This window comes from Solanum verrucosum, unplaced genomic scaffold, assembly GCF_900185275.1.
Source record: "Solanum verrucosum unplaced genomic scaffold, falcon-dt-bn FXZP01000032.1, whole genome shotgun sequence".
Lineage (NCBI taxonomy): Eukaryota > Viridiplantae > Streptophyta > Magnoliopsida > Solanales > Solanaceae > Solanum > Solanum verrucosum.
Window position 1 is genome coordinate 3,709,179 of NW_026020569.1, and position 27,753 is coordinate 3,736,931.

Consider the following 27,753-nt stretch of genomic DNA (forward strand, 5'->3'; position numbering starts at 1 on the left):
GTTTTGAATTTTTTTTAAATGTATTAATGCAGAATTTGTATATACTTATCCTATTTGTATATTCACAAGTGAAATATATAAACCGCAGCTTCCATAACAAATGAAATTATAGCTATGGAGAGCAATTATCGAAACTATAACTATGGAGCCTTATTATATCTATTATGTTTGCTATGCGCTTTCTTATTTTCATTCTAAAAATAAGACATTGACTCCTTTCTAATTGAGGTTCCCACGTTCTGCATAATTTAATTGCTTTGTTTGTTGAATGGGTTGATATTTATTTTTGTCCTTGAAATGAATTGGTATATGGGATTTTTTTTTAAATATAAAATATTATGATGTGAAAATATAAACTTATCACCCTAATGTGTTCAAATGATCCGTTTGACAATTGACATTATTTCCTTCATCTCATCTTGAGTGGATATTTCTTCCCTCTTTATTTTCACGGAAAGAATATTCTTTTTCTCTCTGGTATTGAACTAAATCATGTAGCATATGTGTGGTTGATTTTTCTGATAGTTTATTCATGTGAACGGGATTGTGACTATTCTAAAACGAGATCAAACGTCCACAATTGTTTGTTTTACATATTTCAAGCTTAAATAAAAATTACTAATAAAACCATTTCTGAAATCCAATTTCGTTTTAGGGAAAACGGCGTCGTGAAGTGAATTTATTAAGTTGCCCAGCAACTAACCAACCCACTTTCTCCAGTCTTCTGTCTCATTCTTTCTCAATAGGATGATTGTAGGTGTGGAAGAGATGTCATTGGAAACTAAAGCATTGGGACACTGTGGAGTTGCCGGAGCAGTGCCTTTCTCATTCCGTCGCTCTCTCTCTTCATTCCCCACTCGCCTGTCGTTCCACACTGCCGTTCCTCCCCAAACCCGCCGATTCCAATCCTTGGCGGTGGTTAAGAGAAGTCCTAAACGCCTCAAATACTCGGCTCCTCGCTTAACTAAGGTTTGAATCTCTCAATTTTAAGATGCCCAGTTCCTTGCTTATATAGTTAGCAAGTATTCCGACTACGCATGCCTTATTACTGTTTTGTTTCTTATGTACTAATACTCGAAACGTGGTAGGAAGATGGGTTGCTCTATGTTCAAGTTGATCAATTTGGCTCGGATTCCTGGAAGTTGGATCCAGTTGTTGAACTTCTTAAAGGAGGAGCTGTTGGAGTCATTCCCACAGACACTCTGTATGTTGTTATTTCTCTTCCTTTCTATCAATTATACTTATTAATTTGTGTTTATACCTGAACGGCTTAATTATACTTATTATTGCATATTAAAATTTTTGGTTCAACTTCTGGTCAGGTTATGTAAAAATGAAAATGCTAATGTAACCTTCCACATATCTCCAAGTTTATTTTCTGTTCTACTATTCAATCATTTCTGTATACTAGATACTAGGACTTGCATATCAATATCTTGTGTTAGGACTTATTTTCTGTTATACTATTCAATCATTTCTGTATACTAGATACTAGGACTTGCATATCAGTATCTTGTATTTAGGACTTCCTCCCTTTTTTTGTTCATACTTCCATTAGTAAAACTAGGTCATCATATTTTACCTTTTCATTCCTTTCCTCAACAATAAAGCCTGAATTTTAGGCTTTTAAATATTATAGACTTTAAGCATCAAACCTACTTCACATAATGGATTTAGGCTTTGCTGATAGTGTTGAAACATCGTCATCCAATAATGCAATGTTGTTTTGAGATTAGATAGAGTGAGGTTGACTTTAGTCTGCTAGGGAATATAATGTGATCATCATTTTTTCTATCAAATGGATAGTAAAATGGACATACTGCTGGAAGCCATTCCCAAACAGTGACATTTGGATGATAATCATCACATTCCAATCACTGCAAGCATAGCATCTTAATTCTTTGCAATATGAAGTTGTGTTACATAAAAATGAATTGGAGGAGTATCAATTTGGTTAAGAAGTGTACTTTAAGCCTCAATCAGAATCTTTTATACACTGAATTCTGATATTTGACATCTTTCAAACAGGTACGCAATAGTTTGTGATCTGAACAGTCATTCAGCCATTGAACGTCTTCGTAGGTAACTTACAGGAAATCTCTCTGTTAGCGTAAATTAATGCTTTACATTTCTTTCTCGGGTCCCATGATGACAATGTCCATTTCTTTTTCGTTTGTTCTTTTGGCCAGAATAAAAGAGATAGAACCTTCAAAGGCAAGTTGCATTTATGTTGCTGAACTGAACCATTGCATCAGATAAAGCAACCCAGTGGATGCTGGATCTGATTCAATTTATTTTTTGTTTCCTTCCCTGCCTATGTACCTCCATATTTGTCACTTGCACTGCCCTTTATGCTGTCTTCTTTACAATCTTTTATGATTTTACAGCCCCTTAGTATCATTTGTCGATCTTTCCGCGACATAGATACATATACAACTGGATTTCCCCGTGGTAATGCCCAAGGTCTTACAGACATTTTTCGAGCAGTCAAGCACTGTCTACCCGGTCCTGTAAGTATGCGTAATGTGTTTTATAGACGATTATTGTGCTGTAAATTGTTAATAAATTTACCAATTCATGTGCTGTAAATTTTTAATAAATCTGGTATACGTATGTCGGGAGTATCGGAAGTCTAGTGATATCCTAGAGTCGAATTTCTTCATCAGGTTTTACTATGTGGTATGAGAATTTCTTTCGCTACTTAAATTCCTTGTTGGTCGTCGACTTACTTCATGCTTATTTTTTCCTTTATTCTTTCCGGGCAGGGTGGGTGGGGTGGGGGTGCGTGAGGTGACCTTAAGATCGTTTGACTCTTTAAATCTTTGACATTTTGGGTACCCAGGTCTGAGTAGTCCTGTAGATCTCTTGATACTGACAATGTACCTAAACTACTAATCACCTGTGTGGCAGTACACTTTCATCTTAACTGCTAGCAAACAGCTACCAAAACAATGCACGAGATACGGGACTGCAACTTCCAAATATGCTTCAAGGAAAAATGTTGGTGTTCGTATACCTGATGATCCTGTCTGTCAAGCAATCTTAGAAAAGTTGGATGGACCTCTAATATCCACAAGGTATTCTGACATCCCAGCATAGGGAAAATGAGTAAACTGTTTTTGCACAGTTGCACTTCTGTTTTGGGCATACATACCTAATGATAGTTTTCCTGATTTGGTTCAGCGTCAAGTCACCTAAGGAGAATGAGTGGATACTGGATCCCGTCATTATAGCTGATGTATATGGTCTAGAGGTACTATTCCACCAAAGATTTCGCTGCTTTAGGCTGCTTTTGGTACTTGCAATTTGCAAGCAACCCCATCCCCTTCTTTTTTGCATTTAGAGATCAACAAATTTTTGTATTTCCCTTTGTGTGTTATGTGTCTCTTACATATGAATCTGTTATTGCTGCAACTCGTAAGTTGGATATGCTTAATTCTTTAAATTTAGCTCCATTTCTTGTACATGTTTTTCTTTTGTCTTAGATCTGTATGTCTATATTTGGTGTCCTACATGTTTTGCGTGGTCAGTGCCCTGTCCTATTGTGGTCACTCTTTGGTTGAAATGTTATATGGTGGATTGAGTTTCTCTCTGTTTTCTGCTTTGGTTATGTTAGGGACTTGATTTTGTTGTTGATGCGGGTGTTCGAGTGGCTGATCCATCTACTGTAGTTGATATGACTGAAAGTGCTCCTAGAATTATACGGCAGGGAAAGGTAAACTCAGTATTGTGGTTTCGGGACCTAATCTTAGCATTCTGTTTGCCTACATGATTGCATATGTTTTAAATTAGTGAAAGCGGGCTAACAATTTGCTATGAATTTACATTCTCAAAAAAAAAAAAACAATTTGCTATGAATTCCAATTTGGTAAGTATGGTGACTCAGCTGATTCAGAGTGCATACACATAATATCCAATGAATTATGTGTCAAATTAGAGTCTAATACACATAGCCTGATAGCTCTTTATAATGAAAAAAACCTTGCCGCCTTATAGCTTCATAAGCACCTTCATCAGTGACAACTGCAATCGGGTTGGTTTTCTGTGTTGTATAAGAGTCTGGCAATACATAAAAACTGTAATTTAGACAAAGCTGCCAAAGATATGACAATAGAAGAATGCTGCTCGCCTTGTGCTGTACATGATTTTGTTTCCCAGATGGAGAGACTTGCTTGAGCAACCACATCAAAATTTACAAAGTAAATAAAATACTAAACTGGTACATGTGGTCAAGAAATAATCAATCTGGATTGTAGAAGAGCGTCTCAATACCATAGATACATCATGTTGAAAGGAGAAAACTGCTTAAGTAAGTGCCAGCAAGCATTAGTACCAAGTTGCTGTGTCAGAAGGATGCAAGGTTCATGAAACGGTTAAAATGCAGTTAGTAAACATATCATATAGACGCAATTGCGACAAGCTGTGGAGATTCCAGATACCAGTTTATGCATTGTAGGAGAAATAACATGACTGGAAATTTATGGCATAGTGCTCTTTAAAAAGTGATTTGCTTCAAAATAATGATCGGAAAATAGTTCATGACCGACTGGTTTCTGTCCTTCATCCATTTCTGTATTCATAATAAAACTATGGTTGATTTGTTTACTGGTAAGGTGAATAAGTTAATAACCATGAATCAACTTTTTCTCTCTTCTCTCTTGTCAATTCTCTGAATTAGAATGTTTGCGTTTATATGATGATCCGCTTTGTTTTGCTTGTTTACATTTGTTCAGGGTCCTAAGCTGCCTTGGATGATAGCGGAAGATGCTGATTCAGCTGTAGATGAATAGAACCCATTGTTGCCGCTGTTTAAGTAAGAAGTACTGCTTAAAATGTACACTTCCTCAAGCCAGAGCTCTTGTACAGCACACAGATAAGATGGTGAATCCCTTGTCAATCTTGAACAGAGTCTTTTAGTCTTCATTAGTGTAGATTGCTGTAAATACATAATGTGGTAAATCAAGAATCACATGTAATGTTTTGCTTGTCTGAACTCTAAAGCATGTAATGATCACTCTCTCTCATTCCCTGCCCTCTGGTGATTTCTATTGCGTTTCTCCTGCAAGCTCCTTCGTGAAAACTGTGGAAGCCTTGTCCTGCCAGAGCGCCATGCCTCTATTTTCTTTCTCGTCGTGTAGTGAAGGGAGAAGTCTCTGCTCTAAGTTCTATGGTCTATGTCGAGGGGTGGGGAGGGGTTCTATTTGGTTTCAATTACTGTAACTGTTTCTGATCAATTGAAAGGTTGAAATAACTAATGTTTGATATTTTTATAACAATCAAGTTGGTTGTGATTAAAGGAATTAATTTAATATTTTCTAAAGTAATTCTTACCGTAACAGTAATATTTTATCTTCATTTTCCTACTTTGGGTACTACTCCTATATATTTCTAGTGGAGAAGGAAAGCTTGATTGGTTTTTATGTTGTATAATAGAATGATCTTTTATCCGTTTGAGTAACGAAACACATTGCTACTAAATGATGACCTCCTTTCCTTTTTAATCTGTTTAAAAAAGAATGACCTCTTTCCTTTATTTGTAACATTTTAATTTCAGCTTTCCATGTGGCATGTTTAAAGCTACAAGATTGAAGGGAAATTTAGTACATTTGACATAGCTTTAATTTAGGAACATAAGATTCAAAAGTCTTCTTTATTTTTTAAAACTTCGTGTCAAACCAAATCAGGTCACTCTTTGTGAAACGGAGGGAGTAGTATGATTAAAGATTAAACTGTATAACAATTGAGATACAAATAGACTTGAACTGGCACATGAAATGACTTTCTTTTTCAGAAGTATTGAGGATTTTCTTTTCCATCTAACCCCATATAGAGAATTATTTCTGATTTTGGAAAAGAAGTTGGTAAAAGTTTCTGTAATACCGAACGTTTGGACAAATGAATTGCACCAAAATTTACCGCACAAAATGCAAATCGTACGATGCACGCTTTAGAGAAAAGATAAAACTGAATATTGAAATATTTTAATAATGGCGGCAAAATTTGAAACTCGAAATTTTGTGGTCCATTAGTTTAGTCCCCAGCCAGTTGGATTATGTTCATTCTCCCGCAAGCTTCTCCTAAAAAAATTCAAATACCGCGCTCACTGTTTTTAATTGAAACCTAACACCTTTTGCCTCTGCCGTCTTTAAATATCTTCACATTCCCCACCATTTTTCTCAAGCAGCCATCTCTACTAAACCCTAGATTTTCTTATCCAATTTTCAGAAACAAAAATGCCTCTTATCCCAGAAGAGCCTTTGCTCGCCTCTAACCCAGATCGATTCTGTATGTTCCCAATTCAGTATCCACAGATTTGGGAAATGTACAAGAAAGCCATGGCATCTTTCTGGACGGTAGAAGAAGTCGATCTATCTTCTGATAATCGTCACTGGGAAAACCTAACATCCGGTGAAAGACATTTCATCACTCATGTGCTTGCCTTCTTTGCCGCCTCAGACGGCATCGTTTTAGAGAACCTCGCTGGAAGGTTCATGAAAGATGTCCAGGTTGCTGAGGCGCGTGCTTTCTATGGGTTCCAAATCGCCATTGAGAATATCCATTCCGAGATGTACAGTTTGCTGTTGGAGTCGTACATAAAGGATTCTGACGAAAAGAGCAAATTGTTCCGTGCAATCGAGACCATCCCTTGTGTTGAAAAGAAGGCGAAATGGGCCCTTCGTTGGATCGATGGTTCCGAAACCTTCGCGGAGCGCTTGGTGGCTTTTGCTTGTGTTGAAGGGATTTTCTTCAGCGGAAGCTTCTGTTCGATATTTTGGTTGAAAAAACGGGGGTTAATGCCTGGATTAACCTTCTCAAATGAGTTAATTTCAAGAGACGAAGGTTTGCACTGTGATTTTGCGTGTTTGCTTTACAGTTTGCTAAGGACGAAGCTAACTGAGGAGCGAGTCAGGGGAATTATTGCAGATGCTGTGGAGATAGAAAGGGAGTTCGTGTGTGATGCTCTTCCTTGTGCTCTGGTGGGGATGAATGGAGATTTGATGAGTAAATACATAGAATTTGTCGCTGATAGATTGTTGGATGCTTTGGGTTATGACAAGATGTACAATGCTCAGAATCCATTTGATTGGATGGAGCTGATTAGCTTACAAGGGAAGACTAATTTCTTTGAGAAGAGAGTTGGGGAGTATCAGAAGGCCTCTGTTATGTCCAGTTTGAATGGTAATGGTGATACCCATGAATTCAAGCTGGATGAGGACTTCTAAATTTAGTATTCTAGCTTCTTTTTCTTATTTTTTTAAAAATATCTTGGTATAATTAGATTTATGTTCTTCAGTTATATAAGTTCGTGTCTCATTAACATCAGTATAAGTATTGTAATAATTGGTTATTATGTTGTTTGTCCATTGTCCCAGTATGAAACGTGCTTTTACAGCACTTCACCAATTATTACAGTTTCCCTTTTTAATTCTTTGGATGTTCAATTCTTCTGAATTGATATGATGAAACCAACCTATTCCCTATTGTTGGAAATTCTGCAACTTTAACTGAATCTCTGAACATACTAGGTTTCAGATTTAGTGATATTCTAGGAACAAATCCACCAATCAATCATTCAATCAGGTTCATTTTGTTCCAGCACACCAAGTAACAGATCTACCTAGAAAATTGGGTTTGCTAAATTCTGAGGTGAATGATTGGGCTAGAGTAACAGAAACTTTCTCAGATATTGAATCTTTTCACAAAGTTGGATAATTTAGCCCCATCATGATCATTGGGCTCTTTGACTGCGCAACACGAATTCCTCAAATTCAAATGCTAATGCACCCATGGGAAGGAGTGCATAAATTTTCACAAGAAACTTAAATGATATATAACAAACCAAATAATTGGATTAATATTTGCTAATTGCTATAGTATGAAAACCACAATCTTTTCTATGATTGATTAACTAGTAAAATTTGACATGTTTGGGCATGATAGGAGAAAAACTTAGTTCTCTTGATTGCAGCCACCAGAGGTGTGACAACCTTTGACAAGACATCCAATAAATTTTGAGCATGCAATAAAGAGCAGTGGTTAACATGTTGGAACCATCATCACATTGTGTTGTAGCCAATGTCTTGCAGGCAAATGCTCGAAAATCAGCTTTAAATCATATCTTTCATAACATGAGCCAGACATTTTCAGGTGCTTCAAGATTCCATTGGCATGCCACTAGTTTTTTGTTCCACCAGTTGAGGTGACTGGTCCTCTCTGCCGATTAACAGCACGAGGCACAAATGACAATCCACGAGCCCTACTACGGCCAAAGCTGATTGCTGAAGGAGAGTCTGAAGTGGTTAATTTCGATACTGCTGAAACGAGATTGTCTATTGTTTCTTCCTCAACTTGCATTGCACTTGACGTCTCCCGAGTCTTATTCGATGCTTGTTTATGATGCGGTTTCTGCCTCTGTTTCTTTGATGGACGAGCTTTTCTGAAGAACTCATAAGATGCTGGAAATTTATGCTTGTCAACTAGATGTTGCTGCCTGCTTTTGTAGCTTTTCAACTTGACATCACAGCCTTCCACCAGGCACTCATACTACAGGACAACGAGAATTTCAGTAAATAGCTACATCCAGACATTTAAAAAAGATCGTAACAGACAGTGTTACTCATAACTCTCTTTGAACAGACTAAAAACATACAAGTGCATGCAGACTTCATATATACATGACCAACCACAATCAAAGAGCCAATTCTGCAACAAAGATTCATGCAGCTTATAGTTTATTTATTTTTTTACAATTTTAAAGATGCCTTAAAGGTATTTTAGAACACCTATCCTGTTGGTTTTCTTCTGTTTATCAGCCTTGAACCCTTGACCTAGTGGTCAGGAGTAAACTCCTCAACCACTAAGATCAAGAAGGCCGATAACATGCAGCTTATAAACTTGGAAAGACAAGCAAACTTCTATCTCCTTGGGAAGGGATTGGGCAAGATGATGCAAATTCAGGATGGGTTATGTATAAGCCACACAGGAACCCAGACGATGCACATAAACTGTTCACGTATGTTCCTGCACAATCCCTTCAGCTATTACCTTAACAAACAGGAACTGCATGCTACATTTAGAATATACATGAAAAGGAAGAAAGTTGAATCAACAAAATGGCATGATTCACCAACTGATGATCTGTTTGTTGAATCATCCAATTCATGCTCGCTCTTAAAATAGACTATTCACAATATAAATAGAGAATCAACAAGAACTGTCATTTGCCAGAGAACTCTTCTTTCGATAATAAATCAATACCCTCAAAAGAGATTTCTTAAATAAACAATGGCTGGAGAATTCAGACTACAACTTTTCTTTGAAATAGAGAGAAGAAAAAAATTATACAAGATTTAAAGTTGGTACAGTCTTAATTCTCCAGCCATTGTTTGTTTTAGAAATCTCTTTTGAGTGCAAGGGTTGATTTAGTATCGAAAGAAGTGTTTTCTGGAAAATGGCAGTTCTTGATGATTCTCCATTTATAGTATGGATATTCTATTTTTTAGAGCGAGCGCGAATTGGATGATTCAACAAACAATTCATCAGTTGTTGAATCGTGTCATTTTACTGATTCAACTTTCTTCCTTCTCCGGTATATTCTAATATCACTCTTTCAGTGTTTAAACAGTGCAAGGGGCTTTGCCTCATTTTCTATGGGACATCCTAAAGAAAACTATGAGATAAAATGTTACCATGGGAAAGCCCCGAGAAGCTTTTGCCTGAAAAAAGGAATCATGAGCCTCTGACACATGTATGCTGAGCAGGCGTGATGTTGGGTAAACTCGAGAGCAGAGCAAGATGCAGTATGTCGTGTAACATAATGGTCTTCAAAGTCATCCAGATTTTTCATCTGTGCACCACAACCAATGATTGGACAGAAGAGATTGCTGTCAAACATTTAATCAATTTTATCAGAAATTAGTATTGTATTAATAGATTTCCCAAAAATTTGTTATAGTAAACAAACCCAGAAATCACCTCAAGATTGACAGAAAAATAACAAGTTAAGAATATTACATCCATTAAAAAAATAACAAGTTAAACAATACATAATTAGGATCTTGATATTTTACAGTAATAAAGAAGAAAAAAGAACCTCAGCACCAGTAAATGCAGGTGCAAATGAGCACTATAACATATTGTGGCTAGGCCAAGAAGATCTGAGAAAGTGATATATTGATTGTATCACATAGTGAACACAAAACTAGGTCATTATTCAATCTATGCAAAACTGCCTGCAAATCAATATCCTGACTAGTACCAGAAAGTGGAAACCGATATATTGTAAAGTTAGCTTCTAGTAACTAGTCCAACTTCTCTTTTGTACTTGAGGCTACAAGCAAACACATTAAAAGCACAGATTTGTTTCACTCTTTGAGAAAATACATAAGTGCTATTTCCTCAATCTCAACAAAAAGGGAAGAGCACTCTGATTATGAACATGATCCTGAATTCTGTTAAAAAATCCTTCAACATTATAGTTTAATGTCACTGTCTTTTGATGTTTCTCAGTATATAAACCTGATAAACTATGGAGGAGCTTCAATAGGTATACCTGATTTCCTCATCTGTGATAGTATTTTGAACTAACTGGTTCTCTTCTTCAGTCAAATCCAATGCAACCTGGAAATGAAGAAAAAGAGAGTGAACAGATAGATCGTAAGTTCAAATTATGGAGAGGATAGAGAGGAAGGAGAAGGAACGAACCTGCTTAGCGAGAAGCTCTCTTTGAATGTTACCGTAAGCGAAGAAGGGATCATCAGGACCAAAACGTCGACGAGTTGGGCTCCAGAACGGAAACCCTAATTGGGTTTGCGTTTCAAACTCCATCGCCATTAATTTTGAATTTCATTCCCTACCTATGCTTTTGCTGTTTTGCGTTTCCCCAACTTGAACGTTTTTTCCTTTCTCGAAAGTCCTAAAATATTTTATACAAAAATAATAATAATGTAAAGTTAATTTTGCAAATGTAGGTGATCTTTTATTACATTCTCCGTTTAAAAAGAATGACTTTTTTTTTTTCTAATATTTTAATTTCAACTTTCCACGTGGTATGTTTATGACCACAAGATTAAAGGGCAATTTTGTTACATTTGACATAACTTTAATTTAGGACCACAAGATTTAAAAGTCTTCTTTATTTTTTTAAAACTCCGTGTCAAGTCAAATTAGATCATTCTTAGTGAAACAGAGATAGTACATTATTTTGCCCCCTTCTCTTCATATTCTCTGTTTGGATATTGATGCACATATAGGAATCTGCCTAAACCCCTCAATAAAAGTGAAATTACAATAAGAAAAAAATGTTTTTTTTATGTTATGCACGCTAATTTGATGGCCTTATACACGTAATAAGAAAAAACCCTGTTATATCAAGAAATAGAGTCGTTGGATTAGGGGAAATATAATTGGCAAGTGGAATTGCCAGAAGATGCACCTAAGCAACATTTTTCACTCTAACAAGCCAGCTCACAATTCATTGAGACTCGAAAAATAATCACATAGCCCGCCTAACAACTTTTTTACACTATTATCACAGTTTAATTTCGTTTTATTTTTCAAGTTTGAGTTAAATTTTGCGTGATAATATACCGTCAATGCGTATACGCATGACGAAGCAACAAAGTACACAACGAAGGTGCATCCCAGCTGGGTTCTCAAGATTTTGTCAATAGATACATACAACCCCATATATTATTAATATTATTGTAGTTGCTATTGCAATGGGAGGATAAACTAATAGCTCCCACATTTGTCTCTCCCGGATCCCCAGCTGCACTGCACAATTTTTTATTTGAAAAACAAAAGTCATTTACTTGAAACATTGTCCATCAATGGCTTGAGGTTGGATGAATTATTTGATTTATTGTGTTGGAGATGCCAAGTCAATTTAATTACGTATGCATTTAGTGATTTAGAGGAAAAGAAAAATATACTACATATCTAGCTTGTTATTTTATCTCGCAATTGCCTTTTTCCAAATATGAATCATTTTTATTATTGTTATTTGATTAGTTAATGTGTCATTGTCTAAGTCTCAATAACTTGCTAGGTGGGAGTAGATCACATTGGATTGCAACTAGAAGAATGCACCATCACCAAACAACAGCGTTGAATATTGCTAATAAGAGTATATAATATATTTTAAACACAGTATTAACACGCAATCACGTAAACAATTAGCACAATTATTCAACTAAAATACTCCCAACTTTAAGAAGTAGAATTTGATTTAATATATAGTTGAAATTTACTTTTCCCTCAGCCGTCAGATCTGACCTGGACGCATTCTTCTGTGTGTTTGATCGATCATCCATAATTGCTTTACATTTTCCATCAGGACACAAGTTTAATATAAATGAGAAGAAAATTAGAATTAATATCTTATACTTAAGAGACTAAGGCAACGTACATGAAGTATGAAGATGGAAATAGTCACGTGGAAGTAGTTAATTGGGTAAGCTGCAATATAATAGCTGGCGCACCGTCCACCCACCACGCTCATCAAATAAACAACAAATTAGTCACTATTCAATGTTCACATCAAACTATATTAATTTACTACATACTTATATACTCGTTTAAAAAAAAAAAAGAGAGACGTCGTGTTTGATGGGTTCAGTAAAAACACTGTACTGTATGTGGGAAAGTTTTTCCACTCATCCAGCTAGGACAGACTTGGAACAAGTATAACGACCTGTAACAATCAGTGAAACAAGAATCAGCCTTCATTTACCTTCCTGATTACTTTTCTTCTACTAGTATATATATGTATATGTTTGTTCTGCTACTACAATTCATTGGATGGTAAAGGGAGAAAAGTAAAAGAGAGAAAAAAAAAGGATCAATTTTTTCATCAAGAAAGTGAAAAATGGAGAGATTGAATGTGTTGATCTTGGCAATCATAGTGATTCTTGGCGGAGCTGAAGGGCAACTAGTAGAGAACTTCTATGGTTTTACTTGTCCTAATGTGGAATTCATAGTTCAGCAAGCTGTGTCTATAAAGTTCAGCCAGACTTTTGTCACTATTCCAGCGACTTTGCGTCTCTTTTTCCATGATTGCTTTGTTGAGGTAATCTTCTGCAACAATTTCTCTCTAGAATTAATTAAGCTGTTACTCATGTCGCAGTGTCCCAAGTTAGTTCTTTGAATTATGGTTTAAGTTTTAGAACAAGCAAGAATAATTATTATTTCTTAACATACAAGAGATCAAGAGACTTATTCTATACTTTGAATAGCTGCTACCACCAATATTCTGGTCCTGTTTTGGTGGGCAGCAAAAAATTTGACATTCTTCATCTTCCCAAAATTGTTCATTTCTAGTCTCTTTTGCACATTTCCTCAGGGATGTGACGCGTCTGTTATGATAGCTTCACCAAATGGAGACGCGGAAAAGGATTCCAAGGATAACCTTTCCCTTGCAGGAGATGGCTTTGACACTGTGGTAAAGGCAAAACAAGCCGTAGAGGCTCAGTGTCCTGGAGTAGTATCATGTGCAGATATCTTAGCTATCGCCACTAGAGACGTTGTAGTGCTGGTAATCGAGGACACAGAAACCCCTTTCTTTTTGCTTTGACATTTTTCTTTCTCTTCATTTACCATACACTTGACTTGTTCATTTCAGGCAGGGGGCCCTTCATACAATGTAGAATTGGGACGTCGTGATGGGCTCATCTCCCAGGCATCTCGGGTTGCTGGAAAATTGCCAGAACCTGACTTCAATCTCATTCAACTGAACACTATGTTTGCCAGCCACAATCTCAGCCAGTTTGACATGATAGCTCTTTCAGGGGCTCACACACTTGGCTTCTCTCATTGTGACCGTTTTGCAAACCGTCTCTACTCATTTACCCCATCCAACCCTGTTGACCCTTCTTTGGATCCAGAATATGCTAAAGAACTTAAGGATATGTGCCCTCAAAATGTAGATCCATCCATCGCTATAAACATGGACCCTGCGACTCCACGAACCTTTGACAATGAGTATTACAAGAATCTGGTTAAAGGAAAGGGTTTGTTCACCTCAGATCAGGTGCTCTTCACTGATGAATCTTCTCAAGGCACTGTTAGTGATTTTGCTAATAATGCTTTCGACTTCAATGGAGCTTTTGTCACTGCAATGAGAAAACTCGGAAGGGTTGATGTCAAAACTGGTGACCAAGGTGAAATAAGACTGGACTGCACCAGGTTCAACTCATGAGGTCCATGTTCTACCTTCAACGAAAGGAAAAAAAATGCTATTTTGTAAATCCATGTTATAAAGTCCGAAGAGTGGAAATAGTTTATTGTTGTTTTTTGGCAATATTTGATGTAATTGGATTAAATAAATCACGTGTATAAGGTCTAGAGATTGGATTTCTTTCGAGTTTTGCAATCATTCTTGTATTGGACACTTAAATGAATCCAACCTCTGTGTTACTGAATTCAGTTTTGACTTCAACATGGTTGCACCTGGTGCAATAATTTACATCTTCAACATGGTTGCACCTGGTGCAATAATTTACATCATCAACAAGCATGAACTTTAGTCAATTTTATGCATGTTAATCTACTTGGGTTTTCTGGTAATTGTATTTAGGTAGATGCCATCCTATAGCATTAGATATCATAATTTATGAATTTCTTCCAAATATAGCGAGTTGTCAATGTCACTGGACTAGAACCTATGCATTGTGCAGCGTAAAGCCATTTACGATCAAAAGAAAAATAATGAACAATCAATAAATGAAATGGTTGACAACCAAAATGTAACAATTTCAAGTTTGAATGACAAGGGAAATATACACCAATCAAAAATTGCAATACAAACATTTATCTCACATAAATAGGAAAACCTTCTAAGAGCAAAAAAAGGTAGCTTTGCCATCTCCATTGTCTTGCTCACATTCTGGAGGAAGTGTTCTGGTTATGGCTAACAATGTCACCTCAACGAAATGCTCTTAGATCCATAAGCTGGTTGAGAGTATCTGTGCAAATTACTCAAACTTCTATCCAAGCTTCCACTTGCCGGATGAATTATGTACGAGATTTTCCGTAAAGACTAGTGTATACAGTCTTTGTTCGGTAAACCAGAATCATGCTTAGAATAGAAGCAACGATGCAGAGTCCACAAAGTATTAAGGAAGTATAGAAGAAGCATATGGCACCTTCACACTTTAAAGGTTCATCCACAGCTAGAAAACTTGATAAAAAAGATGCCCCATTCCATTGGCCGGGATGACGCTGTTGAGCTTGCTTTTCAGCTTCACTATCATATATACTACTAGCAATAACACCTGAGAATACTAGTGAACCAGCTGGGTTCGCAATAGTGAGGAAATTGTACAAAGCCCCAAAATTCTTTAAGCCAAACAATTCGGAAGCAGCAGCTGGCACGATAGCCCAATGAGCCCCATAACCGAGCCCTACCAGAAGAGTACCAATGTACATAGCCCCTGGCCATCCCATGGCAAAGAAGAAATGCCCGAAAGCCATTACAACTTGGGCAACAGCCATGGCTGCATGTCTTGGGTAGGCATGATCTCTGTAAGTCAATAGGACAAGCTTGCATGAGAAAAATATTCATTGAAACGAAGGACATTATGATGTTCAGTTAATATTGTCAAAATATGTAAGAAGTGAATGTTATGTACCTCACAATTATTTCAGAAAAGTATCCACCCCCAACACGACCGAGGAAGTTCCATATGCTGATCATGGAAACAAATACATGTGTGTTATCATATCCTAAAGATTGGCTCATCTGGCCCAAGTTATCAATCACGGTTAAACCAGATCCAGAACCAAAAAGTAGTGAGAAGAATATAATCCAAAAGTCTGCCTTTATCAAAGCCTGCATTAGGGTAAAGTCCTCCCCTCTATGAGGGGTCCGTCTTCTTTTGACCCTCACTGCTCCTTCTGCAGCTGCTTGGGCTAGTTTTGCTTGCAGTTGGGCAATTCTTTTTTGCCTTTCTAATGCTGGAAGCAAGTCTACATCCTTAGGTTTCTCATCTTCAACCTCACTAAATATAATTTCCTGATCATGTCCAGATACTCCAGGATCTTGTTTTTGTGACTCAGATAAAAGAGCCTCTTCTGATGGTACTCTAGTTTCTTGCGAGAAAGTCAATGAGATGGGAATCACCACAGGAATAAGCAATAGAACGAACAAAATCCCTGTGAAGATTGTAGTGACTGTGTGGCTAACATCAATGAGGTCTTGAACAAGCATGACGCCCATCAGGTAAGAAGCCAAAATGAGGCAAATGCTATAAATTAATGAAAAACTGAATCCATCAGATGGTCTGACTTGCCTGTGGCCGCCAACAGGCCTAATTATAAACATGAGGGCGATAGCCACCATTGCCGGTCCCACAGCAATCATAAATATAAGTGAAGCATGATCAGGGGAATGGATCAGTGCATATATTTGAGTCATAATTGCACCACCCAACCCAGCAAATCCCTTAAGTATTCCCACCACAGGGCCACGGCTTTTAGGGAAATTTTGCACACCTGAGACAAGTGCGGCTGTATTAAAGTAGGTTTCTCCATTTGTTCCTATAAATATAAGAAGGCACATCTGCAGAGAAATAGCTGAAATGAGTCAATTCTTGGACAAATTAGAAGTATACGCCGAAACATCATAGCTGGCAGTAAACAAGCGATTTTGATCCATCAAAACATAATAGTAGTAAATAATATCTTCTGGAGAATGACCAGACGTACTGCAAGAAGGGCATTCAATTCCACAATAGTTAACAAGCATTTTTCTTCCCCATGCACACTAGGAAAACGGTAAAAATCGGGTTTAATGCTGACAAATTCTAATAGGAAATGATAGATGATGGGATTTCATGCTGACAAACTCAAGAAGAGAAGGCAAGTTGATAATTATTAGGTTCACAAGTAAGACCCCTTGCTCTTCAGCCTTAATCCGGAGTGGTTTAATTATATTAGAAGTTCTTCAAACTAGAAATATCAGATCCATGAAGGGTATGTAGATAGAGCAACAGGTTCTTCGCGTCTACCTGAGTTCAAATTGAATACATAATTATGAATGGATTACTGTAACTAGTCCATTGATCACATTGCAAAATTCAGAAGCACCACAACCAAATTTGACTAAAACTATTGATAGTACTCTAAAAGCAAATTAGTAGTTCAGATATCAATTAGACTTATAAACCCCTGAATCCCAATGTAGACGATAAATCAATAACCTCATTGGCCTAAAACTGTAAGAACTCAGTACCGCTAGTTGATTCAATAATAAATCAGAGCATTTGTAATAGATTTCAATTAAAAATTATACACAAAGAAAGTCGAAAGATTTGAAATCAGCAATAAAGAAATTGGGTAAGAGATAGGTACTCACAACCCATAAAGGAAGAGTAGGAGATCGGCCGGTGACGATGAGCCAAACCCAGCCATAACCAATGAAGTTCTGAACAGCACCCACAAGAAGAGCAGCCCATAAAGGCAAGATTTCGGATAAAGTCCCAGCCAGAAATCCAACACTATCGCCCAAGTCCTTAGCGACACCCAATCTGGCAATTTGCCTCTGATTATAATTCAAAGAGCTCTTAATGATGGGAGAAATACTGCCGAATAAATACCCAATGCCAGCAAAACTCTGAATCCACATTGCAGCTACGAATACAAGCCATCTGTTATTGAAGAACAAACTAAATCTCTCTTTCAAACGAACCATTGTTAGATCAAAATTGCCTTGAGAATTCAGATTCTAAATCTTTCTTGGGGGAAGTCAAAGAACCTGTCTGTCTATCTTGATTAGAAAAAATTACTCCATATATATTTTGATTCAATGATGTTTTGTTTTAGGTAGTGTATGATATAAATAAATAAACAAACGGACCAACTTGATCAAGAGAAAAGGGTCGCCCATAAAATAAAAGCCAAATATAGCACGGAAGACAATATTGAAACGTCACTCATTTTTTATCATTTTGGTGACCTTTCAAAAATAATTACGTACATAAACAGTTTCCAGTGTTGGAGAAACAAACAAAACACACAGAGCACTATTGCATTGGCAAGACTAGTGGTGACGGCGGCCGGTGGATTTTGTTGCCTTCTTAAGAATGTCTGTTTCACCAACAGATATACTTTGCAAAACTTTGGGCAACTGTTTCACGAAATTACTTACCTATAATATTAATAAACTTTTCTCCTTTTAACCTCGCCTTCTCGTCACCTAATTTCATTTTGGTTTAAACATAGAAAGTGGGTTACTATTAATGTAATTGGTTTACGTCATTTATTTTTTTTCTTTAAACAGTCGCAGATATAAAATGGGGCAATTTATCTGATACGAGCCTAGGCATAAGCCTCAAGGTGTTGGGAGCTAAGTACATTTGATTCGAGCTTAGGTGTACGCCTTCAAGTGTTGGAGTAAGCATGGAAGATCTTAAATTTTAGAAATTATATTAATTAATATAATAAATAACACAAAAACTTTAAGAAAATATAAAATAAGTCTTAATACACATAGAATTGCTTCATCTTAAAGCATTAGTCAAAATTAAGTAATTAACTAAAAAAACAATCAAAATTATTCATCTAAAAAAAACTATTAATTTTTATTATATTAAAGTTATTAAATTTTTAGTCTGTAGCGTAAATACCACCCAACTTAACTGAATATCATAGAATGTGACTAAACAAAAATTAACTGACATTGCATATATAACTTATATGTGGAGTCTACTTCCAAGGCAAATAGAAAGTTATATTTGCTTGCCGTTAAGGGACATGTTTATTAGAGAGTCATAATTCTGCTTCCTTTACAAAATTGATGTTTGATTTTAAAAAAATGGTATATCTCAATTTGTAATAATCAACTTTTGTTGTTTACCAAAAAAACAAGGTTCAAGTGGATCCAATGCATTTTTTTCATTATAGATTACCAAAAAAATGTTAAAAAGCGTACTAAGGAATGATTAATTGGAAGAAGGCCACTTTGACCACTTGCAGCCGACAGGCTCTAGAGGAACAAACTTATTTATTCGAATTCGATGCCAATATTAGCATGTGAGATTGATGATTAGCCACAGGCCACAGCTATCCACTTGGATCCAACCTGTCCCACGCACACTTTGGACTCCTTAATTATACTTTATTTTAGCTAAAAGCCGAATGGTCTAGTGAACTAAACAGATAATTTCTCAAATGAGATTTTCTTATGTTCAAAATCTTTTGCGCATGTCTTGTTGATCGAGTTTTGTTTAGTACAATTTATCTCTTTTTTGTGATTTACGGATATTACATTAAAGTGAAATTTATCTCTCTTATGTAGTTTGTAGGTTAAAAACAGAATGCACACCCCAAAAGTAACGATAATTGTAGTCCAATTTCCTTTGACCAAAATAAACAAAAGAATAAAGACTCATTTTCTGAATAATTATAATTTAAAAATCAACCGTGAAAATACATTTTGAATATGTCATTTTAGATAATATCAAGCTGACAAAATACGTGTTGTACCATAAAATGAGTGTTGCTTGTTTTCCTGAAATCGTGCAATAAAAGTGTTTCTAGATGTGTCAAGCCTGATTCGTTTTTTCTATAATTATGTTCTTTACTTTTAAGCGATTAGCATCAAAGTTAAATTAATAATTCCAGGAGAAAATGATGCATTGATTTGATGGCAAAGTCTCATCACTCCGTCAAACTATTATTCTTGAAAAATCAACGTATACACAAATTCAGAAATGTCATTGTTTGAAACATTAAATACATGGAACTTATTAAAACAAATTCTTTACGGCTTCACTTACTTTCAATTTTACAACTTATGAATACTTGCACTCATGATCCATGAATGTTAGTGGTCAGCCACGACTTGGGAGCTTACAGTTTTAATTCTGCATATCACTTAAAAATAATGTTTACAAAATCAAATCATTTAAAAAGTAATTAAACAGTACATAAGGTTAATATACTCTTTTCCCACATTTTCCTACCTGTCATTCTTCAATGTTACGTTTATATTATGTTTTTATCTGCCTTCAGCTGTTACACAAAAAAAGAAAAAATAAATAAAATACGGCCACCTTACCAACGAGATTCACAAGATCATTTCTTTAGCTTATTAAATTTGTTATCAAATTTTAATACTTATGTGCGGCTTTGTGCGTGTATATATATATATATATATATATATATATAATTAAAAAAATTGGGTCCTTAGCTGGATAGGATAAGACTGCCATATTCTATATTTTGGGTCCTTGTCAGTTTGATTGGAATTTGTTTTTAATTCGAGAAAAAAAGTTGATTTGATTTAAATTGGAAATACGTTGAATAGTAATGAATAATTGTATGTGGACATTTATTGAAATATTGAAAGCGTTGGATATATCTCAGCAGATACTTCATCGAGTTCATTAGAATTACTAAGCTCGATAGTTTCTTCTAGATATTTTAAATGTTTTTTACATGTTATAATTAAAATATATTGTAAAATTTTAAATGATATCTTGAATCTTTGTTTTTTATTTTTTTAAATAACATATCTTGAGATTTCTGTACCCAAGCAATTTTTCAACCTCAGAATAAAAAAGACAATATAAAAATTTTACTCGTAAATCATTTTTTTCACGGACTTCAAGATATAATTAATTTTTTATTTGGATTATGGGAAGAAAGACTGGTACGTGGTTGATATTGCAAAATAGATAAAAACAAAAAGAACAACGCTTCTTTATTAGGATTTTTATCCATCAAATTCATATTGAATTTAAGTAAATGCAAAAGGAATACAATTTTATTCGGTGAACCAATAAACTTTTTTAGCTCCGATGAAAATCGATAAAATTTATAGGTGTGAAATTGATGTCAATAATGTTGGTGTTTGGTTTTGTGGATTACTAAAAAGATGGTGAAATTGAAGTAGTTGATAGAGTTGAAGATGAAGATGGAGGAAAAAAGGATGCTTCAATGGAGAAGAAACTTATTGGGGAGGACAATAAAATGAAGAGAAAAAAATTAAAAGTTTTATGGGCCAATAGAAAAATTCATATAGTTTAATAAAAGTTAATAAATTAAGGAAATAATATTTAAAATATAATTATATATTGATCTATAAAAAAATGACATGTGTATGATTTTATAATTTTTTTTTTCTTTTTTAACTCCTTCACACGCGGTTAGGTGAGTGAACTAACTCTCTTTGCCACATCCTCCCTTAGGGTTGCATTTAATTCACTTCAAAAATATTAAGGGGGTATTTAAACACCCATATAGTTTAAGTGCTGAAGTAAGTTATCCGATCAAGTTTAGGGGTTTTTTTTATATGTTTTCTCATTTATATGAGATATTCTATGATTAATTTTACTATCTAATAGACTTTTGAGAGCATATGCATTTTATTTTATTTTACATTTTGAATTGATTAAATCTAATTAGAATATTTTATCATGTGTTTAGGTGCTCAATTGGAACAAACAACTGACATGTTTAAGACGTTGGCTATTTATTAAGCTTAAAGGTAGGTGTCAAATTGACAAGTTGCATACTTGCATTGAGTTTGAAAATGTTAAAATGTGCGGATCATTGACCCGTCTAAATATTATTTTAATTGAATTAAGCTGGACAGAGAAATAAACTAAAAATCATATTATAATCCAACCCAATAAAAATCATATTATAATCCAACCCAAACAATTATTGTCAAAATTTAAATTCAAACTTTGATTGTACATAGTATAACATTTCTTCTCCTTATATTATCACTACTAGATAATGTGGCCCATGCAATAATATAAATGGTATGTTTTGGGGCTAATAACCAAGTTTTTGAAGCGATTGTTTGCGTGGATAAAGAAATAAGTTTTTTTATCACAAATCTGTACTTTCTTTGACGTTATTTAAGGCATAATAAGACTACCCACATACAACATTTTTGAAATATTTTATGTTGTCAATTATCATGATTTATAGTATTTTTACGATAGATTCACTTCAAGAATCAGTGAAATTTTTTGTATTTTTCTCAAAACATATTTTATATTATCAATTATCATGATTTATAGTATTTGTACGCAATTTTTAAATATAAAAAAAATAAAAAATAAGACAAATAAATTAAAATGGACCCAATATATGTTATTTTTGTTGTTTCAATTTATGTGACACAAATGAAATTTGAAGAGTCATCCAAATTTTCATATTTTTTTAAAAAAATGTTTTAAGTTATTAATTATTGTGATTTATGATATTTTTATGTAACTTTCAAATAACGTACATTACTGGTCATTTTGTCCTAATTTATGTGATATGGATAAAATTACAAAATTAACCCTTTTAAAATGTCTTTCAGATATTTTAAGTTGTTAATTATTATTATTTATAATACTTTTTGGTAATTTTAAAATGATATGTGTTATTTTTTCTGTCCCAATATATGTGAGCCTGATAGAATTCTGAGAGTCAACGTATTGTATTATATAGCTTTTAAATATTTTAAATTGGTCATTATTGTAATTTTTAATGTTTTTTAAGTCATTTGTAAATGATATATGTTGCTTCCTTGATTGGGACTTTTCCATTTGTGACACATATATATAGATATTTGGTGCACATGCCAGCACGGGCCCAATAAATATTAATTTTTTTTGTTTTAATTTATGTGATATAAATGGAATTTAAAGATCAGTCGATTTTTTATATGTTTTCTTAAAAATATATTTGAAGTTATTAAATTGTTGTGATTTATAGTATTTTTGCGTTAGTTTTGAATAATATATGTTACTCATGTTTCAATTCACGTGAATAATCATAAATATTTTCAGTTGTTAATTTATTGTGAATTTTAGAAATTTTGACGTTATTTTCAAATAGTACATGTTACTTATTCTATTCCAATTAGTCAACCAAATTTCTTATATGATTTAAATATATTTTTAATTGCTAATTATTGTGATTTATAGCATCTTTTATGTAACTTTTAATAATATATAATTTGTTCAAATTCATATGACAATGATAAGATTTCAAGAGTCAACGCAATAAAAATTTAAATTTTTTAAAAAGTTGTACCTCTAATATATTTTGTAGCTAAAATATACTCTCTCTGTCTACTTGTATTTGTCATGTTGCGCTTCTTGAAAGTCCATTTGACTAATTTTGAAAGTTAAATCAGGTTGTATTAATTCGATATTTTTTTTAAAAAAATATGCAAAATCTATACAAAAAGTACTATAAAATGTAATTTTTTGCCTATGAATATGATGAAAAAACACATTGTAAAATATTAGTTAAAATTCTTATAGTTTGACTCTAAAAAGGAAATCATAACAATTAAAAGTGCATAGAGAGAGTAATAAATAGGTAATTAAATTTCAAGAAGTTTAAAATAAAAAGGTTGGAAAAAAGAATTAGATAGAGAACATATATTAAAAATTGAAAACATATAAATAATAAATGGGCCCAAATAAGGTCAAAAATTTTGGTTAATAAAGTAGTAGGTAATTAATGGTGTTAAATTGTCCAATAATATAAATTTTAAAGGTACAACCATAAAAGAACAATGTACAACACTATGAAACACATATCATCCAACACTTGTCATGTGCTAAGTAATAGATATTCCCACTTATTATATATAGTAATATAAAAACATATCAAATTAAAAAGAAAATGTTTTTCTTAAAATATTATTCATGGATCATTTGGGTTGCATATTAGTCCAGTTTAATAATGGATTAATATGAATCTAGATAATAAAATAAGCAGATCATTTATCCAACCAAACATAAATGAGTTGGGCAGGTATATTTTTAGAAAAATTACCTAAATACACACATTTTATTTAATCATAGTTTTTAAAATTTCTTATCACTTACAAAAAAATTATAAAAATTCCCTCTTTGATACACAACTCTCCGCTTGCTGATACATATTTCCCCCCCTCTCGAATACATTCCTCCCCCCTATATATCTAGATTCCTATCCCACTATGATATATCCCTCCCCACTCAGATACATCCTCCTCATTGTATCCGGATGTTTGTTAATGTATTCGAAAATCCAGTAATGTATTAGAAATTCATATATTTTAAGAATTTTTTGTGATTTGGAAAAAAATGGATTTCTTACATAAATAATATATTTTATTTGATTAGTTACGCTTTTAAGTGTTACTTTATTCTTATTACCATATATGACATAATTTTAGATTTAATAACCATTTGATATAAATTTGTATTGAAGTTGTATTAAAATTGTATATTAGGTGAAGTTCTAAACAGTTGTACCAAAACTGTATTAAATATAAACAATTGGTGGTCTCTGTAGTGGTGATTTACCAAAAAATAAAAGGTGAAGCTTTGAAAAATCTGTATTAAAATTGTATAAATATAAACGATAGTTATAATACAATTTGAATTGGGATAAGGGTCTGAAAAATACCCCAACTTTGATCGAATTTGTTGTTGCGATACTAAACTTTCATGAGGACCTATTACCTCCCTAGACTATTTAGTATCGTATTTTTTACCCCCTGAACTATTTAATAGTGTATTTTAAAGGTATATATGTGCCCACGTGGACACATTACTATTTATAATTTTGCATTATTTTTTATGTCCACGTGGGCAAATATATATGTTTAAAATACGATATTAAATAGTATAGGGAGGTAATAGGTCCTCATGAAAGTTTAGTATCGCAACAGCAAATTTGATCAAAGTTGGAGTATTTTTCAGACCCTTGTCCCATTTGAATTTGATATTATACATTACTATAAATTTGATAGTTATTATTGCAAAACAAATATAATACATTTCTATAAATGCAAACTAGTATCACAATGTTTGAAAATCAAATATAATATACTTATAGTATACTTGTATTAAAATGTTTTAGTTATATATTCACCACATGCATTGAAACATGCCTATAATATGTATAATATATTGAATTCAAAATGTATTATAACTGTTGTTTGTTTTTTCATTTATTAACGGTACTAAAATATGTTGTTGTAATAAAAATGTTTTAGTTCTATATTCACCACATGCATTGAAACATGCATATAATACGTATTATATATTGAATTCAAAATGTATTATAATTATTTTTATCTTTTTTCTCTTATTAACAATGTTAAAATGTATTAGTATTGTATTAAAAATATATTAATTATATATTCAGTATGTGCATTGAAAAATGCCTATAATGTGTATAATGTATTGAATTCAAAATGTATTACAGGTATAATTTATATTTATTTATTTTATTAATGACGTCAAAAAGAAACTTCATATTTTAATATCTTCAAATAAAATAAATTTTAGTCTTCACCAAACATCCTTAAATATTAAGATATAAGTTTCACATTTTTTTTTATAATAATACTAATTCAATCAAGTCTTAAATTAAAATAAGAGATAAGTGTCAATAACACACCTATCCCAAAAAATATTCCACATTGACAAAAATTAAATAATAAACTATTAATATTAATTAAAAATTATAGTTTAAAGTATTACTATCCCAAAAAAAATATATTTAAAAAAAATAATTTTTTTTTTACCCACTCCACTACCTCCTCCCCCATACCCCCACCCTCCCCCGGGACAATCCCCCATCCTTTTATTTTTTAAATTTCTTTATAAAATATTATAAAAAAAATTCATACTTCACCCTCCTCCCAAGCCACTCACTCATTTCCCAAACAAAATTGATATTATTATTTTTAAAAAATAAAAATTCTATCCCACCCTATTTAACTCTCCGCTCTTAATTTTGGTTTTTTTTTAATATATATTTTTATCATTTTGCGTTAAATATGTACATATATTTTTTGAAAATTTTTCTACCTATGTACGAAATATAACATAAATAAAATTTTTATTTTAAAAAAAGTCTTGCGGCAGCAAGTAAAAAATACTTTCCTATAAAGATATGTATATATATCTAACACAAGACTAGAGAGAACAAATTGAAAGTGGAGGGTTAGATGGAGTGCGGTAGAATTATTATTTTTATAAAATAAAATAATATCTAAATTTATTATTTGAAGGAGAGGTTGGGATGAAGTAAGAGAAAATTAAATACTTTTATAGAAGAAATTGTCATTTAGAGCTGATATATTTCTCATTATAAAACTGACTCATATATACCCTTACTGTTATACAAATGACTCACATATACCCTTTTCTCTAACGGAAGTAAAAAAAAATTAATTCTAGTTTAATTTTTTAATAATTTTTTAAACAAAGTATAATCCCATATGGGAATACTTAATCCTACTCAAACATATATTTTTTTGACTTTTTTTTTTTGTTTCAATGACTAATTTAGATTTATTATTTTGATGGTCAAATTTATTTATGTTTCACTAATTCTTGTAAAATTTATTACAGATGACCCAATTTTTTTTTCCAAATACAAAAACTAAATTACAATATAGCCGAAAAAATAGTTTTAAATTATAATATAACCACAAAAAAATTGTTTTAAATTTTTTTCTTACATTAAGGAATAAAAGAAAAAATAAAATAAGAATAAGAAACTCAAATAATGATAATCAAATAAGTCAAAAAATAATTTATGTATGGAAAAGATTAAAATATACCTTGAACTTTGTTAGAAGGATCATATATACTCCAAAATGATTTAAAAAAAAAATAAAGGTTAAATATATAAATTTAAAACTAATTTTTTCACTCCCGTTAAATGAAGGGTATATGTGAGCTCATTTTGTAACTGTAGGGGTATATGTGAGTCGTTTGTATAACGATAAGGGTATATATGAACCACTTTCATAACGAGTGGCATATCAATTTTAAATGACAAAGTTCAGGGGTATATCATACCCTTTTCCCTTAAATATATAATTAGCTATTTCTGGTAGGAAAAATAAGGTTAATTTGTGTAAGAGTAAAATATATGCTACAACTCATAAATAAAAATATATAACACATTATTTATGTTAATAAGCCTTGAAAAAAATATAGAATAATAATGTAATTAGTTCTTGGGACCTTAGTTCTTTAAATGTGATTTATGTAAATTATCCTTTAAGGGTGTGTTTGTATGGAGGTTTTCCAATTTTTCCATGTTTGAAAAATGTTTTTCAAATCAACTCATTATCCTTAAATTTAAGGAAAATGACTTCCCTTCCAAAATTAAGGAAAACATTTTCCAAAACTCTTCTTCATCATTTAGTTTTTTTTCCTTACCCTACCCGACCTTCCCCATTCAAAAAAAAGAAAAAATTAAAAAATTTAAATTCTCTTATTTTTTAAATTTCAAATATATTTTTATCCCTACCACCAAACTAATTTTAAGATTTTTTTTTACCTCACCCAACCCCTACCACCCCTACTCCCTACCCCCCAAAAAAATTGCTTTGAAAAACATTTCAAATTTTCTTTTTTTAATTTTTGCGCCACTCCCCTGCCACCGCCGTCATTTTTTTTGTTTTAAAAAAATATTTTTGGGAGATATTTCAATTTTTTTTTTTCATTTTTTAGGCCCACCTACCTAGTCCCTAGGCAATTCCCGTCAATTTTTTTATAAAAAAAATTATTTTTGGAAAATATTTCAATTTTTTTTAAAAATCGTTTTTTATCCCACCCACCTCCTCCCCCCTCCCCCATTTTTTTTTTTAAAATTACTTTCGAATTTTTTTCCTGGGTCAAATCTCAGGGTCGGATTTTGAAACGGTCATCGGGGTTTATCCTAGTCTGGGTGTCGGGGTCGGGTTCTAGATCAATTATCGAGCTTGATTTTTGAATCAGAAATTTT

At 33.1% G+C, this 27,753-nt stretch overlaps 6 protein-coding genes across 6 annotated transcripts in view; 4 read left to right on the forward strand and 2 right to left on the reverse strand.

Annotated features, from left to right (window-relative positions):
- LOC125810880 (ACT domain-containing protein ACR6-like) overlaps positions 1 to 27,753 on the forward strand; it is a 106,133-nt gene that overhangs the window by 6,428 nt on the left and 71,952 nt on the right.
- Positions 727 to 5,034, forward strand: LOC125810888 (uncharacterized). Its single transcript, XM_049490384.1, has 9 exons — positions 727 to 969; positions 1,089 to 1,204; positions 2,029 to 2,082; positions 2,190 to 2,214; positions 2,388 to 2,510; positions 2,911 to 3,077; positions 3,184 to 3,253; positions 3,617 to 3,715; positions 4,734 to 5,034. Exons 1-9 carry the CDS (start codon positions 748 to 750, stop codon positions 4,788 to 4,790), a joined length of 933 nt encoding a protein of 310 aa, XP_049346341.1. The 5' UTR covers positions 727 to 747; the 3' UTR covers positions 4,791 to 5,034.
- On the forward strand, positions 6,186 to 7,302 carry LOC125810885 (ribonucleoside-diphosphate reductase small chain). The gene has a single exon (XM_049490381.1). The coding sequence runs from the start codon at positions 6,234 to 6,236 to the stop codon at positions 7,221 to 7,223; it is 990 nt and encodes a 329-aa protein (XP_049346338.1). The 5' UTR covers positions 6,186 to 6,233; the 3' UTR covers positions 7,224 to 7,302.
- Positions 7,879 to 10,984, reverse strand: LOC125810890 (uncharacterized). Its single transcript, XM_049490388.1, is given in 5 exon segments — positions 7,879 to 8,544; positions 9,690 to 9,790; positions 9,793 to 9,884; positions 10,553 to 10,620; positions 10,705 to 10,984. Coding segments are annotated over 5 exon segments (759 nt in total). The 5' UTR covers positions 10,834 to 10,984; the 3' UTR covers positions 7,879 to 8,175.
- On the forward strand, positions 12,639 to 14,420 carry LOC125810886 (peroxidase 51-like). The gene is made up of 3 exons (XM_049490383.1): positions 12,639 to 13,069; positions 13,343 to 13,534; positions 13,622 to 14,420. Exons 1-3 carry the CDS (start codon positions 12,869 to 12,871, stop codon positions 14,195 to 14,197), a joined length of 969 nt encoding a protein of 322 aa, XP_049346340.1. The 5' UTR covers positions 12,639 to 12,868; the 3' UTR covers positions 14,198 to 14,420.
- On the reverse strand, positions 14,744 to 17,848 carry LOC125810878 (protein NUCLEAR FUSION DEFECTIVE 4-like). The gene is made up of 3 exons (XM_049490375.1): positions 17,354 to 17,848; positions 15,630 to 16,558; positions 14,744 to 15,520 (listed from the first exon to the last, which is right to left on the reverse strand). The coding sequence occupies exons 1-3, from the start codon at positions 17,687 to 17,689 to the stop codon at positions 15,013 to 15,015; spliced, it is 1,773 nt and encodes a 590-aa protein (XP_049346332.1). The 5' UTR covers positions 17,690 to 17,848; the 3' UTR covers positions 14,744 to 15,012.